The following is a 19,699-nucleotide window of genomic DNA, read 5'->3' as shown; positions in this document are numbered from 1 at the left end:
AATAATGAATGACAAACAATGGCAAAGGTTTCTTTTTAACAGCACTGATGCTCTTTCATCTCAATACAACAAAAATGAACAAATGCTCAAAGGGCAGCGGAATTTCAAAAGCAAAGGATGGATAGAATCATTAAGAAATGACATGAATTTTATGCTTACCTTGCTAATGGGTTGGCAAGCATTAGGAGTGCACAAAATTGGGTAGCATGCCAACGGTGCCACCCCCATCAGCTGCCTGTCCTCCTTGTCCCACACCCTGCTTCCATCAGTATTTTACCCAGGGCAGGGGAGGTGTCAAGCTCTGCACATGCCCATGGGCCAACTGAGGTCCTTAAGGGACAATTACTAGCCACTTATGGCCTCCTGCCGCTGTCATTGGGTCTTTACTTTTGGTAGTGGAGGCCTTTGCCAGGTCTCCCCAGGACCCAAGCAAGAGCTGTCAGTCTGGTGGACAGGCTGGGAGGAGGTGTACTTCCTGTTCATCAAAGTCCCCTCCCAAAAATTATGAATACCTTCCCAGATTGTCCCCTACCCTGACCTGTCACATCAGCACCCCCCCACCCACCCCACTCTCTTTAACCAGGAGTCTTTCAGGCTGTACTCCATTGCTAAATGTCTCCCTCAGAGACTGCTGCACCTCCTGGTGGCACTGCTCAGATAAGACAGCTTTTGGTAATTTGATTGGTCAGCAGCTCTCTGAGGCAGGACTTCCTTGTGGAAAGGGATGGACATCCCACCTCAGCCAATTAGAGGCTTGGAATGATCCCATTCTGACTCCAGCTAAGTGGAAAGAATGTCAACGGATGCAGGTTAGATTCTCTCTTGTCGAAGGTGGTCATTGCCTAGCACTCGTGTGGTATGAATATTAGGTGCCATTTATCAGGCTAAACCTGGACATTGACTAGGTCTTGCTGCATCTGGATATGGACAGTTTTAGGATAGAAATGGTCAGCTTTATACTTTCACAAGTTGTGGGTTCCCCCTGTGATCCATGATAACTCCTCCATTCTTCAGACGCCCCACTGTGTCGCAATCCATGTTTCCCCAGTGACCCTTTATCCTCCCCTTTTTAGTTGAGCTCCTTTATGTCATGATTAATGACACCATTTTACCCACTAAGGCCTCATACTAGCAAGGTGTCACTGCCTTTATGAGTCCTGTACCCTTCCCAGCTCAAGGCCACAGTGACTACGAATTGCCTTGATGTCTCCTTCAAGGCTGTTGACTGCTCTTCCCCGCCCTATCAGATTCCACCCTTTTATACCCTCTATCCACCCTTGGCCAACTAAGTATGCTTCCCCTTTCCCTTTACATGTTGCCATGGTCTTCATGTGCTTGCAGTGTGTTTGTCACCTAAGCTGTAGGCACACGTACTGCCTCTGGCATTGATATAGCACCATGACATTTACCAACATGTACCCTCACCATTTCCCATTGACGCTGCACTGCTCCTTACAGCCGTATGCTGCTGCTTCAGTCCTGCATTCAGATGTCCCTCCCAGCCACAGGCTGCCTCTTTCCCATCTGTATTGAGTTGCACTCTGAGACAAAAGCTCCTGCTTGACCTTCTGCCCTGAAGTGCTACTGTGAAGAAGAAGCTGGCTCATTGCTGTTTTCCAACTGAGTTCCAATTGGGCACCTTGGACATGCCAACTGCATGAGTATTGAGAAGGTTTTGCTTGGGGCATCAAAGCTACATACCCACCCAGACAAGAGGCAGAAGGCCAAGACAAAAAGGTACACAATAGTATGTACAGTCAAGTTTCTGAAGCGAGTATCTTGATTGGGCAGAAGTTAATTGGGAAGATAAACATAATTCCTGGATCTTAATTGCTAATGTTTAACTCAATGGTGGGAACCTGATTTTGAGACTGCCTATCAATTAACTCATCACACTCACTATTATTCCTGTCACTCTACGAGTGGAATATTACATCCACAGAATAGAGTAGAATAGAATAGCCTTTGTTATCACATACACTCGAATGAGTGCAGTGAAAAGTTTGTAATGTTGCCATTTTGCTGCCATCTTACGTACAGGATACCTAGGTTACAGAATTGAAAGAGTATTACAGAGTTTTACAGATAATTTTACAGGAGGTTAGAGAGATTGAGAGGCAAGAAATCTAGGAGGAGGAATTCCAGAGTTAGAAACCAGGCCCACTGACCAAAATTGTCATTAAATTAAACTGCCAGTCAAAGACTTATTCTAAACAAAGTAGAAAGCAAAGTCCTGTCCATGTAGAAATATCCTGATATCATCAAGTTTGCAGGTGACACAAAAATAAGTGGGAAGGCAAATGGTAACATAAAGAATCTGTAGAGGGATATATGCAGGTTTAGTGAGTCAGCAAACATTTGGCAGATGAAATATAATGTGGGTAAATGTGAGGCTATGCATTTTAGCAGGAAGAATAGAGGAGCTGAATACTTTTTAAATGGAGAAAAAATGCAGAAAGTTTGGGACTTGTATAAACCATGAAAAGGTGGTACCTATGTTCAGCAAGTAATTGGGAAGGTAAATGGAATGTTGATCTATAGTTCAAAGGGAATGGAATACAAAGATAGGGAAGTCTTGCTAAAACTGTACAGGCACCAGTTAGACCACACCTACATTATTGAGAACAGTTTTGGTCCCTTATCTAAGAAACGATATACTGCTATTGGAGGCAATGCAGAGAAAGTTCTCCAGGTTGATACCAGGCATGGAGAGAATTTCTCATGAAGAGAGATTGTAGGCTTAGCCTGTATTCATCGAGAGCTCGAAGCTGACTGGCGACCTTATTGAAACAGATAAGTTTTTGCAGTCCTTGACAGGGTAGATGCAGAGAGGTTGTTTCCCCTGCAAGAGAGTCCAGGACCAAAAGATAAACCTTATAGTAAGCAGCCATCCAGCTGGGACAGAGATAAGGAGGAACATTGTCTCTCAGAGGGTAGTGAGTCTCTGGAATGCTTTACTGCAGAGGGCTGTAGAGACTGAGTCGTTAAGTATATTCAAGTTTGAGACACACAGATTTTTAATCATTATGAGAATCAAGCATTACTGGGAAACGCAGGAAAGTGGAGTTGAAGATTAACAGATCATTTTGAGTTCTGATATAATTCTTCTTCAGAATCAAAACATCGACTCTATCTATCTCCATAGATGTTGTCAGACCTGCTGAGTCTCTCCAGCATTTTTTGCTTTTATTTCAGATTTCCAGGTCCCACAATATTTTCCTTTTAATAAAAATGCTGGCCAGGCTAGTGACACCTCTTGTGACATCCCTTTAAAGCATGAGTGTGATAATGAGCTGGAGACAAGGGCGAGAACATGATTAACAGCTACAATGGGTTTTCAATTTTCAGCACTCAAGTGTAAGGTTGTCTGTTTCTATGTAACTACAAGCCTTGAATCACTGCAACCAATCTGTCTGTAGATCAAACCTATCCTAAGTTGTCAAGTATAGTGAATCTACATCAGTTACTATCCCTGGGTGATGGTTACTTTAGAAAAACAACATAAGAATACAATGCATCCGCATTCTGTGAATGAATTTTAACAATAAAAAATGGGCACTCTCCTAGTCATCGTTGGGAAATTCCACTGATTGCACTTGCCTGCATATCTTTGAAAATGTTCCCAAAATATTTTTAAAACTTGAAAATGCTCCAAAAATTAAACTGGAGAGTTTGGTTGCTAGGAAACTAATAGGATGGTCCGAAAGAGATTACGTGATTTTTAAAAAAGATATTACTAAGGAACTGACTACTGTATCCCAAAACAAGTAGAAAATGGAACTGTATATTTTTAAAAGTTACTTTTAGTCATTTTTAGATCCAGGTGTGGAAAAATGCATTTTGTTACAAACTCATTTTCAGCTATATTAATTTAGATTTTATATAGTTTTTTTGTATAAATCAGTTATAAACAAATTTTCAGCTGTACTAATAAAATTACATTTTAAAACATTGTGCTGTTGTTTAGGTTCATGGCTAACTTTGCATTCGATAACATGCACTAGTGCTGGAACAGGAATTTAACAACATAGAACACTCTCAAAGCAACGTACTTTCCTAATCAACCTGCTCAGAGATGTTATTACACACTTTGGGAGTTGAATCCGGATCTTGAATATACTTAATGACCCAGCCTCTATGGTAAAGATTTCCACAAATTCACTCCCCTCTGAGGGAAAAAAATTCCTCCTCATCTTTGCCCTAACTGGATCCGAGAGACACTCTACCACTGCTCCACAAGAACTACACAATTTTCGATTTTTTAAATCAATCTGTTCAGACATACTACAATACACCTCTAGAGCAGGTGGGACTAGAACACCTGCCTCCTGGTTCAGGAGCAGGAAAATGACCACTGCACCACAAAAGCCCCACTCTCAGAGCTAGCATAATTTCAAGAACAATTTTCACTTGGATCACTGATAATTCCTGATTACACTGATTGAAGTGAAAACTATTTCACGATCTGGAATGATGCAACTGGAGTGAGCACAAGAGTACATCTTTTTCTTCTGTTCTCCAGTCCCTTCTCACTTACATGTGTGATTTCTCTGACACTTTACAGTTCCAGAATTTCCAGTTCGTGGGTTTCAGCTGGATGTGCAATCCATTTGTACGTCCATCTCCCATCAGGATGGTTGCAGGGCTCTCCGCTTCTTCTGTCTGGAAAAAGGCCTGAACCATCCCCATCCACCACAACCCATCTTCACCTGGCCAAGCTCGTCTTAATTTTGAACAACTTCTCCCACAGACCCCAGTTATACTTGTTTCTTTGTCGAATATGTGGAACATTCCTTGTTCCAGTCCTACACGGACTCCCACTCACAAATCTCTCTCCAGTACATTGATCACATCATCGATGTTGCTTCCCTCTCTTGACCGGGATTGGAAAAATGTATCAATTTCATTTCCAATTTTCACCCCGCTCTCACCTTCACTGAGTCCAGATCTGACTCCTCCCTTCTGTTCCTCAACATTTCTGTTTCCATTTCTGGGGATAGGCTGGCCTCTGATATCCACTACAAACCCACCAACTCCCACAGTTACCCTGACTATATATCCTTAGACTCTGCTTCCTGTAAAGGCTCTATCCCATTCTCCCAGTTCTCTGTCTCTGTCACATTGGTTCCGATGTTGCCAACTTCTACAAATGGTCCTCTGAAATATCCACCTTCTCACTCAACTGAGGATTCCTTATCATCATGGTTGACAATGCCCTCAGCCATGGCCAACCCATCTCCCACACTTCAGTCTTCACCCCCTCTCTTACCCCCCACAATAGCAGTAGGTTCCCCCTTGTCTTCACCTACCATCCCACCAGTATTTACATCTAGAGGATCATCAGCCAACATTCTGGCCACCTCCAGATACATATTCCCCCCACACACCCCCACCTCCCTTGTCAGCCTTCTGCAGGGACCATTTCCTCTGAGACACCCTAGTCCACTCCTCGTTCACTTCCCACAGCCCCACAGCACCTTCCCATGCAATCACAGAAGTGTAACACCTGCCCATTTATTTCCTCTCTCCTCACTATCCAAGGCCCCAGACACACCTTCCAGGTGAAGCAGTGATTTACCTGCACTTCACTCTATCTAGTCTGCTGTATTCACTGCTCACGACGTAGCCTCCTTTACACTGGGGAGATGAAACACAGACTGGATGATTGCTTTGCAGAACACCTACGTTCAGTCCACAAAAGTGACCCTGAGCTCCTGGTTCCCTGACCAACATCTCTTTCTCAGGCTTACTGCAGCCCTCCAGCAAAGCTCATCGCAAACTGGAAGAACAGCAACTCATTTTCCCCTTTGGAACCCTGCAACCTTCTGGACTCAATATCAAGTTCAATAATTTTAGGGCCTGAGCACCTTCTCCCATGTCCTTACCCCAAACTCTCACACCAGGCCTTGTCATCACATGGGCTGCTACCACAAACTACCTATTATCAGCCACTAATAGTCCCCATTAGCAGCCATTTATTCCCTTAAACTGACATTTACCCATTCCTGTTTTTCTCTCTCTCTCTGGGCTCCATCTCCACCTATTGTATACTCCTTGCCCCTCCCTCCACCCTATCTTCTGCATATATACCAACCTTTTCCTAGTTACAATCAGTTCTGAAGAAGGGTCACTGGTGCTGCCAGACCTGCTGAGTTTTTCCAGCAATTTCTGATTATGTTTCACAACAATAGGCGTCTTTCACTCGATTTTATCCTGTTTGTCTGCTTGGTTCTGTATGAATCTGCACATCACTTAGGTGCTATAATATTAGGATAATGAACTTCACAGTGTTTCAGACTTTGACCTACGTCCTCACCCATGTTTGCAATACAAATAGAAATGTCAGTGTTTGTGACAGTCCAAAGTGTAGCGTGACTAAAAAAGTTCATATGAGGAATCTACCAGATTGGATCCAATTCAATATCTTTTGGATATTATTTTTCATTAGTTGTATCATATTTTATCAGTCAAGGATTCCAAATTTGGTTTGATTAAACTAATAGAATCTAATACTTCTTATAGGTCATTTTAAAAATTCAGTTTATAAACAGTTGCTGAGTACAATTTAATGTAGAGCACAAGTGCTGAAAAGGAGACACACTGTTGAAACTTTTCAGCTGCACTCATCAAGATAGAATAAATTTCAAAGGAAGCACGATTCATACTGTATGAGTAAAAAGTGCTGACTAGTTGGCAAGTTGACTCTAGTCTAGAAAACAGGCCGCTAATATTACACAAACAAGCAACTTAAGATTATCAATAGGGCTTGCAAGGTGGCTGTCTTATGCTTCCTGGAAGCAACATTTACTCATCTGCAGGGAAAAGGATCTTTTCCAGGCACTGTGCCTTTTTCGAATTAAACAATAGTATGGAGGACAATTGTTCCCCAATCAATTCTCTATGGCAACACCTCAAATGATCAGAGTCAACCTGCCAGCCAATCAGCACTCTTTCTCATGCAGTACAATTTGTTGTTCTCTTTGAAATGAGACACATGCCAGTTTGATGCATGAGTACAAGACAAAAAGCTGTGACAAGCATGTCTCCTTTTTCAACAATTTAGTTTACATTTATGGTATACAGAGATTATTAATTCTGAAATTTCTTCTGTCTATAGGGCTGAACTTTCACCTTGGGAACAGGGAACAGAAGTCAGAACTGTTCCAGGTCCCAGATCCATCCCTAGAAACATAAGTCATTCCATGAACCTGTGATCAAGGCACCTCCTTGATTGGCATGTAGACAGATTCCCACCCAATTCAGGCAGTATCCAGGCTCCTAACTCTACAAGATCAATCATTGCCCTTCCAGTTTCAAAGGAGCACCAGGCTGCAGTAAAAGGTAACTAACTGTGAGTGGGCTACTTACATTTTAAGAAAATAGACTTCCAGGCAGTGGTATCGGGGTAATGTCACTGTACTAGTAATCTAGAACTCCAGCCGAATGTTCTGGAGACAGGGGTTCAAATCCCACCATGGCAGATGGTGCAATTTAGATTCAATAAAAACTGTAATAAAAAGCCAGCCTAAAGTACGACCCTCGATTATTGTTTCAAACCCATCTAGTTCACGAATGCCTAATCTGGAAGGAAATCTGCTATCCTCACCTGATTTGGCTTGCAAGTGAATCTAGACCATCATGACTCTTAACTGCCCACTAGGTAATAATGCTAGCATAGCCAGTGATGTTTACACCCAATGAATGAATAAAACAAAACTGAGAGCATTTTTATTTATTCATTTGTGTGGTGTGGGCATCACTAGCTGGCCAGCATTTACTGCCCATCCCTAGTTGCCCTGGAGGTGGTGGTGGTGGTGAGCTGCCTCTTGAACCGCTACAGTCCACCTGCTGTGGGTTGACCCACAATGCCCTTAGGGAGGAAATTCCAGAATTTTGGCCTAGCAACAGTGAGGAACGGCAATACATTTCCAAATCAGGACGGTGACTGGCTTGGAGGGGAACTTTAAGATGGTGGTGTTCCCATCTATCTGCTGCTCTTGTCCTTCTAGATGGATGTGGTCATAGGTTTGGAACGTGCTGTCTGAATATCTTTAGTGAATTTCTGCAGTGCACCTTGTAGATCGTACACTCTGCTGCTACTGAGCATCAGTGGTGGAGGGAGTGGATACTTGTGGATGTAATGCCAATCAAGTGGGCTGCTTTGTCCTGGATGGTTCTTGAGTACTGTTGGGGCTGCACTCATCCAGGCAAGTGGAAAGTATTCAATCACACTTCTGGCTTGTGCCTTGTAGATGGTGGACAGGGTTTGGGGAGTCAGGAGGTATGTTACTCACTGCTGTATTCCAAGCCTGTGACTTGCTCTTGTTGCCAATGTGTTTGTGTGGTGAGTCCAGTTGTGTTTCTGGTCAATGATAAACCCCAGGATGTTGACAGTGGGGGATTCAGTGATGGTAACACCATTGAATGTCAAGGAGCAGTGGTTAGATTGTCTCTTGTTGGTGATGGCTATAAGCTGGCATACATGTGACGTGAATGTTACTTGCCACTTGTCAGCCCAAGCCTGAAAAATTGTCCAGATCTTGTTGCATTTGAACGTGGACTGCTTCAGTATCTGAGTCACGAATGGTGCTGAACATTGTGCAATCATTGGCGAACATCCCCATTTCTGACTTTATCATGGAGGGAAGGTCATTGATGAAGCAGCTGAAGATGGTTGGTCCTAGGACACTACCCTGAGGAACTCCTGCAGAATTGTCCTGGAGATGAGATGACTGAACTCCAACAACCATGACCATCTTCCTATGGGTCAAGTATGACTCCAACCACAAGAGAGTTTACCCCTGGATTCCTATTGATTCTAGATTTGCCAGGGCACCTTGATGCCAAACTCAGTCATGTACAGCCTTGATGTCAAGGGCTGTCGCTCTCACCTCATCTCTGGAAATCAGCTCTTTTGTCCATTTTTGAGGCAAGCTGTAATGAAATTAGGAGCTGAGTGGCACTGGTGGATCCCAAACTGGGCATCACTGAGCAGGTTAGTGCTGAGCAGGTGTTGCTTGGTAGCACTGTTGATGACACCTTCCATCACTTTACTGATGATTGAAAATAGACTAATGGGACAGTAATTGGCCAGGTCGAATTTGTCCTGAATGCCATCTTTTGGGCAGTGAGCCTGTCATCTGGCCTCTAACTGTCTAATATGGAGAAACTCACAGATAAATGACTGCTTCCTGTTGTCAAACCTCTGATGTCCATTTGAGCCTGACAACAGGGTCCAAAAATCTGCGGAGAAAATCCTGCTCATGATTTTCACTATAAAACTTTCCCTTCTAGTTTTTATAAATAATATAACTTCTTGGTACTTTTCCTCCTGTTTGCCACATTTCTATCTCCCTACATTGTTGGACTACACACACACATTAAACTAAGGTCAACCATAAAGCCCTATAGTTGATGAGACCCTTCTAAATGAAGTTTTAAGTCAAAATTTATACATGTACACACATTTGGCATGTTGATTGTACTGTCTGTAATAAAACTGGCATCAAATCTTTCCTAGACAAAACAGAAAAGGTGTGAGAAATGGAAAAGTTCAAACCAGTGTAATCACATTCGTTGTATTGTTTTAAACTTAAATCGTGTGCATGCTGATAAAAGTGAACATTTAAGTTTGCACCGTAGTTAATTATAAATAACTATCATGGTTATTTTTGCAAACAAATTAAGAATGTTTATTTAATATTATATGTAGATGGCTTTCCACTCATTAAAGAGTATATTGTATTATTAATTACAAAAGATGAAAACAAAACTGAGTCATAGTACTGCTACATAATGCATGCATCCTATAAAAGTGTTGCATCTCAAATTGTCTAGCTGGGCCAGTCTGTGTGGGAATCTTTAATCTCATATACACATGACAATATTTGAAAAAGAAGCAAGTATCTACCTGTGATTCTATGTGGAAGTTCCACTTCAGTTTAGATCTTCTCTGATAATGGGTTATTTTTAAGGCACAATCACATGAAATAGCAACATCATCAACTTTTTCTGACATCTGTAAATCAGTAAACAATATTAAAGCAAGTGCAATGACAGGCATATATTAAACAAAGTTGAATGCATGAGATGAGACTGAATACCATTGAGAAAAGACACAAGTGGCCAATGATGAAAGAAAACATCTTACAATCAGTATTTCATTCCTACAGTTCCTGTATTCCTCCATTATTCTGTCCTGATATGGTAACAGCCCCTGGTGTTTTGCTGATCGCTTCCGTTTCTGAGCAACCTCTGACCGCATCAGCCACTCTTCAAGTTCTTCATGAGAGTGAGCGTGGATACAATTCTCACCAAATTCACAGATGTCTATCCTTTAAAGTAAAGCAGTAAGCATACTCTTTAAGTCAAGCAAAGGCAGAGAAAATTCCCAAGACGCCTTGCACTGATAAACAGCAACATCAGAACTGGCTTCATATTTAAATCACTGGGTATTTCATTTGCTCAGAAAATAGGAAGTTTTTTTTAGCATTGACACTTTGTCAGCCTGCTAATAAAACAAGTTGATCTAGGAATGCCTTGATCCAGCAGTAGGTTCTTGGTTTCAAGTGAACGTGTCAACTTGAGATTCTGAGAACAGGTGAATTTCCCTATAGGAATGGAAAAGGAGAAGATGGTCTCTTTTTGACTGCGTTCTGCCCATGGCTCAAATCTTCAGCCTACAGCTCAAAGTAGGTCATCTGTTAACTCTACTGATCAAGGAATGCTGGATGTACAGACAGGAGGGGCAATGCTGAAATTATGGCTATTTACATCTGTGTGAAATGTTATTGCTTAATATGCTCAAAAATTAAACTAATTCATGGAAATTGAGCAATCAGCCTCAGGAAAGAGAAACAAACAAATTTATGGTCCGGAAGATGTCTGTGCGCAATGCTTTCTCAACCTCTGAACTGATTGTAGTAAGCAAAAATTCATAATAAACAGGAAAGGAAACATGTCAGGAATCTATTAAGGAACTATACTACAAAATAATTCTAAGTTGTGTTAGATATTAATGTGCTAGAATGAGCACTATGTTTTGAAAAATCAAATAAATTAATCAGCTCAAAATCAAGTTTTGGTTACCGACATTATGAAATGAGGCCCTAAAATTCTTCACAACATGCAGTCATATCCAAATATTACTGATCTTACCAGACTTTACAAGATCTTCAGGACGTACATTGGCCAAGAATACTTTACACTTACCAGCCAGTGAGGAAAGGGTTATTTAGACTCACCACCCCAGCTTTGAGATAAATGCACCTCTTTTATCAGAGATTTGTCTCAATGCCGTGGATATGGCCCACTTTGTCAGAAGTTGCTCAACCTTTGCTCATTCCATATACCAGCTTCCAAAGATATATGGGTTAAAATTGAGCCAATCAAGTGGGAACTTGGAATGTGCCTCTGCCCTTGACTCCAACCCACTAAAAACATTTTCCTAATAAGGAGGAGATAAATCTCCTGTAAATGGCACAACTGGGTCTTTGCCCCATCTCTATCATTTTATGGGATTGTGCTATTCCCCTGTTGGAATTTCAGTGGGTCACCATTGTGAAATCTTTTAGAATTTCAGATTCAATTTTATTATTTCCCATTGCAAGACAATTTTCAATATTACATGACTCTTTCTGAAGAGGATAAATCACTAACAACATTCCAGAAACAGTGAATATTGTTCAAATAATTAATATTTATTCTCTGCTGGTTTAATATGGTAAATAACCAAAATTTCATTCACCTTGAACATAACTGATATTTCTTGGCTTTAAGAGGTGGTTTTCGGTAGTTCCACACAACTGTGGTGTCTTTCAAGACCATCTGAGCATGTTCTATGGATGTACAATGATTCTCAAACCCATCCTGAGAAGAAAAGGTGACCAGACAGACTCGACAATAAAAGTGAACATTGCTTTCTGCCACCCTTTCAGCTCCTGGTTGTCCATTCCAGTTTTGTTGCTGAGATAATTGAAGCAAAGTTGAACGCTTCAAACCTCGTTCTACCTCTGATTTCCATACCATCAGTTCAACTTCACTATGAGCAAAATTGCAATTGTTAAAACCATAACATAATAGCCCCTGCAGAACATTTTTGCAGCATTGTAGGTTATTTGGAGATGTGACTGGTCTAATTTCATAGCATTGTTTCATGCCATTATTATCATCAAGGATATGCACCAATAACGGACTCCATCCATGCTGAGAGGTGAATGTACAAAATCCATGAATATTTTGATAGACGATCTGCTGAGGGACACTGTAAAAGCATATTGCACACAATTCAACAAACTGTCCTTCAAATTCATTAACAATTTCTTCCTCAACAGTTTGTTGTTTATTAGCTGTGCCTGAACATGGAATCCCATTGTTTGTTCTTTCTGCCACCAACTTCTTCAGTTTGTTTCGTTCAATTTGGTTGTTTCTTTCATAGTTCCACACACAGGCTTCTTCTTCACTCCAGGCAAAGGTGCAGCGATTCTGCATCCTCCTGCAACCTGAGCCTTCTCTGTAGAAGGAACACACTTGATAGCGCACAGGATTAATGAAAGCTGGTCGTCTGCGAATAAGTCTCCAGCTGCCATTTCTGTCCTGTTGTTTCCTAGCAACAAGCTGGAGATGTTGGCATTTGTGGTTCACATTTTTAAGGACAATGGTACTTTCATTTGTTTTCTCGAAACATTGAGAACAAAGTAGCTGCAAATCAAGCACTTTGAATAGATCTTCCCCTCCTTTCATTCTCCCTTGGGAAGGCTACGTGCTGCTTATTTCCCAACAGTCTGCTGAATAGTCAAACTTCTGTCCCTGAGTTCTAAACGAGGTATGTGCAAGTCCTGCAACAACAAGAAAAAACAAGGGAAGTGTTTCTTTTAAAATCATACTAGCGTAAATAAATATTAGAAAAACATTTTAAAATCTTATTTGTATTTTTACAATTTTACAATGACATGAAGTTATCAAACATTGATTGAAAGCACACTAAATGTTAGAGAGAGAACATAGCACAGGACATGCATTACATTCAGAACTGGATTCTGACCTGATTCAAAATTACAACTGGCTGTAGGTGGTGAAGCTACTGGTATGCATCTACAGGATATTGATGAGCATAGTGAACAATTGGGTCTCTTTACTTGCTAAAGGATTTGACAGCATTAGAACCAGTTCAGAGAATGTTCACTTGACTCATTCCTGAGATGAAACAGTTATCTTATAAGGAAAAGCTGTGACTGTATTCATTGGAGTTTAAAAGAATGAAAGGTAATTTAATTGAAACATACAAGATCCTGAGGAGAACAGACAGGATAAATGCTGAGAGGATGTTTCCCCTTGTCAGAAAGACTAGAATTACGGGTTTCAGTTCAAAAATAAGTGATCTCCAAGTTAAGACTGAGATGGGGAGAAACGTTTATCTCAGGTTTTAAGGCTGTGGCATTTTCTTCCCAGACAGCAGGGTCACACAATAATTTTAAGGCTGAATTAGATAACTTCTTGACTTAAAAAGAAGTCAAAGGCTTTAGGTGTTGCACAGGAAAGTGCAGTTGTGGCACAATTAAATCAGCCATGAATCAATCAAATGGCAGAGCAGGCTCATAGCTTCATATCTGCTCCAAATTTCTATATTTGTATGTATTTCCACACCCAAGTCCACCCGATCAATGCATGCTCTGGTCACTTTTATGGACTAGTGTAGGGAAATTAATGGAACTTGAGAGACAGCAATAAAATGACCCTGAGGTTAATCAATAGTGGAAGAACATCTACAGTAGTCATCTCTTTCCCCAAACTTGCCCTCCAGTATTGCAGTTCTGTGGCTTTCATAGTAGTCACAATACATAAGACTGTATTCTCATTCTGCAGTATGGTCCAATTGCATTTCCTGTGGGACTAGTGGTGAGCTCCTTCTTAGCCGTGGAATATCCAGAGACTTTGCTTTGTATGAGAAATGACCCTGGATCAGGGAATGGCTCTGCTGGGCAGTATACATGGGAATGGATCAGAAGTCCAATTCCGATGTTACTCCTTCATCTTAAGAAAAATCCAGCCTGGTGTGTGGCAGGCTTCTAATGTCCAATTTTCTCCTGTCCAGTAATGACAGCACCAGTGAATGCCCCACAGCCCAAGGTCATTGCCATAAACCATAGCAACTCAACGACTACCAACTTATTCAGCATGGGGGAGAAGCTGAAACCTTCCTGATCATGTGGATTGGTACTCACTAGCCACGGGTAGACAAGGATATATAATAAACTATTAGACTCGCTACTATTACCTTTGAATTGATCACCCAACCTCATTCATTAAATTATTTGTCATATGTCAATACTAATTTTTACTTATCCTGATTTTATTTGAAGCTGGGAAGGCAAAGTACTTTTTATTTCAGTATAACGCTCTTGGACATGGTCAGAACAAACAACTCAGATCTTGTGCAGCAGGGCAAACCAACAACATATAACCTCTGGCATTGAATTCAAAATGCAGAGTGCAGTGGACCTTATATTTTTATTCCATAGATTAGAGATACCTATATTAAGCAATATATTATTTGCAAATCTCCTTCCTCAGAGACTAACAGGTCCAAAACATACTGCCTGCATTCCAACTGAAGTTCCATCCTTCACATCTTGAATCTACTCAGAATTACAGGTAACTCTTAGAGATACAATGTTCCTTGGATAGCTCTTCACACCAAGGATCCATGCTCAGTACCCTGACATGAAGTTTCTCTGTAACAGCACAGACTTATTCAAAGCTGTTCTGTTCACAGTTTAATCTTTTCTCAGTTCTGGCCAGTTCTGAAGAGTCATATTCAACTCAGAATATCAACTCTGATCTTTGGTAAATTTTTGCAGTGCATCTTGTAGATAGTACACACTGCTGCTACTGAGCATCGGTGGTGGAGGGAGTGAATGCTTGCGGATGTAGTGCCAATCAAGCGGGGTGCTTTGTCCTGGCTAGTGTCAAGCTTCTTGAGTGTTGTTGGGGCTGCACTCATCCAGGCAAGTGGGGAGTATTCCATCACGCTTCTGACTTGTGCCTTGTCAATGGCAGACAGGCTTTGAGGAGTCAGTAGTTGAGTTGCTTGCCGCAGTATTCCCAGCTTCTGGCCTGCTTTTGTAGCCACCATCTTAATGTGGTGAGTCTAGTTGAGTTTCCGGTCAACGGTAACCCCCAGGATGTTGACAGTGGGGGATTCAGTGATGGTAACACAATTGAATGTCAAGGGGCAGTGGTTACATTATCTCTCATCGGTAAGGGTCATAACCTGGCATTTGTGTGGCACAAATGTTACTTGCCACTTGTCAGCCCAAGCCTGGATATTGTCCAGATGTTGTTGGATGCGAACATGGACTGTTTCAGTGTCTGAGGAGTCACAAATGGTGCTGAACATTGTGCAATCATTGGCAAACATCCCCACCGCTGACGTTATGATGGAGGGAAGGTCATTGATGAAGCAGCTGAAGATGGTTGGGTATAGGACACTACCGTGAGGACCTCTCGCAGAGAGGCCCTGGAGCTGAGATGATTGACTGCCAACAACCACAATCATCTTCCTATGTGTCAGGTATGACTCCAACCACCGGAGAGTTTGCCCCTTGACACCCATTGATTCCAATTTTGCTAGGGCTCCTTGACGCCACACTCGGTCGAATTTAGCCTTGAAATCAAGGGCTGTCACTCTCACCACACCTCTGGAATTCAGCTCTTTTGTCCATGTTTAAACCAAAGATGTAATGAGGTCAGGAGCTGAGTGGCCCTGGCGGAACCCAAACTGGGCATCACTGAGCAGGTGCTGCTTGATAGCACTACCGATGACACCTTCCATCACTTTACTGATGATTGAGAGTAGACTGATGGGGCAGTAATTGGCCAGGTTGGATTTGTCCTGTTTTTTGTGTACAGGACATACTTGGGCAATTTTCCACATTGTCGGGTAGATACCAGTGTTGTAACTGTACTGGAACAGCTTGGCTAGGGGAGCGGCAAGTTCTGGAGCACACGTCTTCAGTACTATTGCCGGAATGTTGCCAGGGCCCGTAGCCTTTGCGGTATCCAGTGTTTCTAGATATCACATAGAGTGAATCGAATTAACTGAAGACTGGTATCTGGGGACCACTGGAGGAGGCTGAGATGGATCATCCACTTGGCACTTCTGGTTGAAGATTGCTGCGAATGCTTCAGCCTTATCTTTTGCACTGATGTGCTGGGCTCTTCCATCATTGAGGATGGGAATATTTGTGGAGCCTCCTCCTCCAGTGAGTTGTTTAATTGTCCACCACCATTCATGACTGGATGTGGCAGGACTGCAGAGCTTAGATGTGATTCGTTGGTTGTGGGATCACTTAGCTCTGTCTATCACTTGCTGCTTTCGCTGTTTGGCGTGCAAGTAGTCCTGTTTCGTGGCTTCACCAGGTTGGCACCTCCTCTTCAGGTGTGCCTGGTGCTGCTCCTGGTATGCCCTCCTGCACTCTCCATTGAACCAAGGTTGATCCCCTGGCTTGACAGTAATGGTTGTGTGCGGGATATGCTGGGCCATGAGGTTACAGATTGTGCTGGAGTACAATTCTGCTGCTGTTGATGGCCCACAGCACCTCATGGATGCCAGGTTTTGAGTTGCTAGATCTATGCAAGTCTGTCCCATTTAGCACGGTGATAGTGCAACACAACACGATGGAGGTTGTTCTCAATGTGAAGGCGGGACTGCGTCTCCACAAGGATTGTGCAGTTGTCACTCTTACCGATACTGTCATGGACAGATGCATCTGCAGCTGGCAGATTAGTAAGGATGAGGTCAAATATGTTTTTCCCTTTTCTTGGTTCCCTCATTACCAGCCGCAGACCCAGTCTAACAGCTACGTCATTTAGGTCCGACCAGCTTGATCAGTAGTACTGCTGCCGAGCCACTCTTGGTAGTGGGTATTGAAGTCCCCCACCCAGAGTACATTTTGTGCCCTTGCCATCCTCAGTGCTTCCTTTAAGTGTTGTTCAACATTGAGGGGTACTGATTCATCAGCTGAGGGAGGTAATCAGTAGGAGGTTTCCTTGCCCATGTTTCTTCATGAGACTTCATGGGGTCCGGAGTCAATGTTGAGGACTCCTAGAGCAACATCCTCCCAACTATATATCACTGTGCCACCACCTCCGTTGGATCTGTCCGGCTAGTGGGACAGGACATATCCAGGGATGGCAATGGTGGTGTCTGGAACATTGTCTGTAAGGTATGATTCTGTGAGTATGACTATGTCAGGTTGTTGCTTGGCTAGTCTGTGAGACAGCTCTCCCAATTTTTGCACTCATCCCCAGATGTTAGTGAGGAGGACTTTGCAGGGTCGACAGGACTGTTTTAGCCATCGTCTTTTCCGGTGCCTGGGTCGATGCCAGGTGATCCATCCAGTTTCATTTCTTTGAGATTTTGTAGCAATTGGTACAACTAAGTGGCATTTGTGAAGAAAAAATCAGAGTTAATGTTTCGGGTCCGGTGACTCTTCCTCAGAACTGAGAACTCAGAATCTGAGGTAGGATCACTGGATCCGAAATGCTAACTCTGATTTTTTCTTCACAGATCCTGCCAGACCTGCTAAGCTTTTCCAGCAACTTCTGTTTTTGTTCCTTCTTCATGGGAAGCCATTGTGGATTCTTCACCAGCCAATCTGGTAGCAGGAGGATGTGCAGCCTAACAGACCTAGCAGTCTAAACATAGAAAGCAAAGTGTATTCTGCGAGTTCCATTGTAGGGTAGGAATACCAGGAGTCCCTTTGGACTTCACAAGGAAACCTCATACCTGTCATTCCTACCCTCTTCTTTGAGCATTACACCCTCTTAAATCTCCTCCCAACCACTAGTCGAGACCATTCTTTCAGGATTCCACCAATAATATTCTGCATGCCCAACACGCTATTTCCAATCCCAGCTAGCTATCAGTTCCTACTCATTTTTGATAGACTAACGGAGATGTTACAACTTGCAAGCCTCAATCTGTAGAATTATCAGTTTGTTTCCTGCATTGGCCCCAAAGCATGCAATTTGAACACCAACTTACAAAAAAAAGGTTTCTTTTCAATAGAAATCATCTTCACTGCACAGCACAGTAGCTGCTATGACATAATTTCTCACCACAGGGGATGTTGGATCTCATAACAAACAATTGTTGATTCATTCTAATGGCCAAGCAATGTACACAGTGGAGTTTGACAACAATTAGGTATCGTAATGAATGATTTAATAAAACCGTTAGCATTAGGAACACATTTTTAATAATATTTCAATTTAAAAATCTCATCTTAGATTAATAACTTCACTTGGAGCATGGAGAGATTAATAAGAACCAATTAATATCTGAATCACAGACATAAATGTCCCAGGCCAGATCTTTATCTCTCAATAGAGATGCAGATTGAGATATGACATGCTGAAATTAATTTCTTTACTTGAAAGATTTTATTGTGTCTTCCCAATCCAATTCCATTTCATGTAACTGTTTGATGGATCAGGAAGGACTTAGATACAATACAAATACACACCATGTTTGAAGTCAGTGTACTCACTGTAAGGACCACAAGAAAATTGTACTTCCTCTTACACACAATTTTCATGTGCTCATGTCAAGTTTAGAATCCCAAAAAAAGCACAGCTCCTTACAGAGTTCATGATCACTAGGTGGAGGCTGAGTTAGACAAATTCTTAATCGACAAGGAGGTCAAAGGGTATAGGTTTAGACAGAAAGTGAAGGTGAGACTACAATTGGCTTAGCCATTATCTTATCAAATAGCATAGCAGGCTTAATGGGTAAATGATGGGCCAAATGGCCTACTTCTGCTCCTGATTTGTATGTTGTCATGCTCATATCACATTAGGTCTCACACATACTCAATGGTGAGCAGCATCCAGCCTTCACTTACATTGCACTTTGTCATCTGGTCTTTTATCCATTTATCATTGACAGTAACTCAAACTTTTGTGTGATGTACTGTGTCCCACATTCATATCCACCGTTTGCAAGGTACCTATTGGGTGAGTACCATAGCTACACCCTTTTACCTTTTCTTTTGGCCCTTGGAACAGACAACTGAAAACACAAGGGAGACTAAGTTTTGGAGATGACCCACTACAAATAGACTACACAACAGATGCAAAGGAGGTAAATCTGAAGGTAAGTGGCACAAATGTCACTCAGAGAATAAGGCAGAGAAAACTAGCAGATAAAAATTATAAGTATCTCTCACACACATACACAAGCTGACTTTACTTTTCAATGACCTCAAAACAAAAAAGACTGATTATGACAATTGCCAAGATTCTGACTTTGCTGTTCACAAAAGAAAGCAAAGCTATTTAAATATGCTTCACAGAAGTAACCAACACCTCTTATGTGTATAATTCAATTCAAATTCCAAGAATGATACTTTTATATAGATAGATAGACCTTTCATTACAACAAACTTTTAATTGGGAAAATTGATCATCTCCATCTAATATGCATCCCTCCACCCTGATCCTGCCAACAAGAAAATAGCCCAGGACCAGCAGGGAGCCAGAAACATACTGCTCAATCCAGCAGCAAGAAACTGTACACACATACTTCTTCATTCCTGGCCATGCAAAGGTCTAAAAATCCAGCTGATAGGTGTCTCATGCAAACAATATTTTACTCATGAGCTGACATGAAAATTCTGGATAACTTTTGTTTAAATAA

At 41.9% G+C, this 19,699-nt stretch overlaps 1 protein-coding gene across 3 annotated transcripts in view; it reads right to left on the bottom strand.

Moving 5' to 3' along the window:
• helz2a (helicase with zinc finger 2a) overlaps window positions 1–19,699 on the bottom strand; it is a 102,518-nt gene that overhangs the window by 77,083 nt on the left and 5,736 nt on the right. For 2 of the 3 annotated variants that reach the window (XM_020534473.2, XM_048608226.1), the window contains exons 2-4: window positions 11,747–12,836; window positions 10,151–10,334; window positions 9,911–10,018 (exon numbers count right to left, since the gene is read on the bottom strand). In XM_020534473.2, coding sequence (XP_020390062.2) covers window positions 9,911–10,018; window positions 10,151–10,334; window positions 11,747–12,741 — 1,287 coding nt within the window. In that variant the 5' untranslated portion in view covers window positions 12,742–12,836. Of the gene's footprint in view, window positions 1–9,910; window positions 10,019–10,150; window positions 10,335–11,746; window positions 12,837–19,699 lie in introns of those variants that run through there. The other variant, XM_048608227.1, reaches the window with a different exon arrangement.

Source organism: Rhincodon typus, chromosome 19, assembly GCF_021869965.1.
Source record: "Rhincodon typus isolate 14 chromosome 19, sRhiTyp1.1, whole genome shotgun sequence".
Lineage (NCBI taxonomy): Eukaryota > Metazoa > Chordata > Chondrichthyes > Orectolobiformes > Rhincodontidae > Rhincodon > Rhincodon typus.
This window is presented reverse-complemented; position numbering and strand designations above follow the sequence as displayed.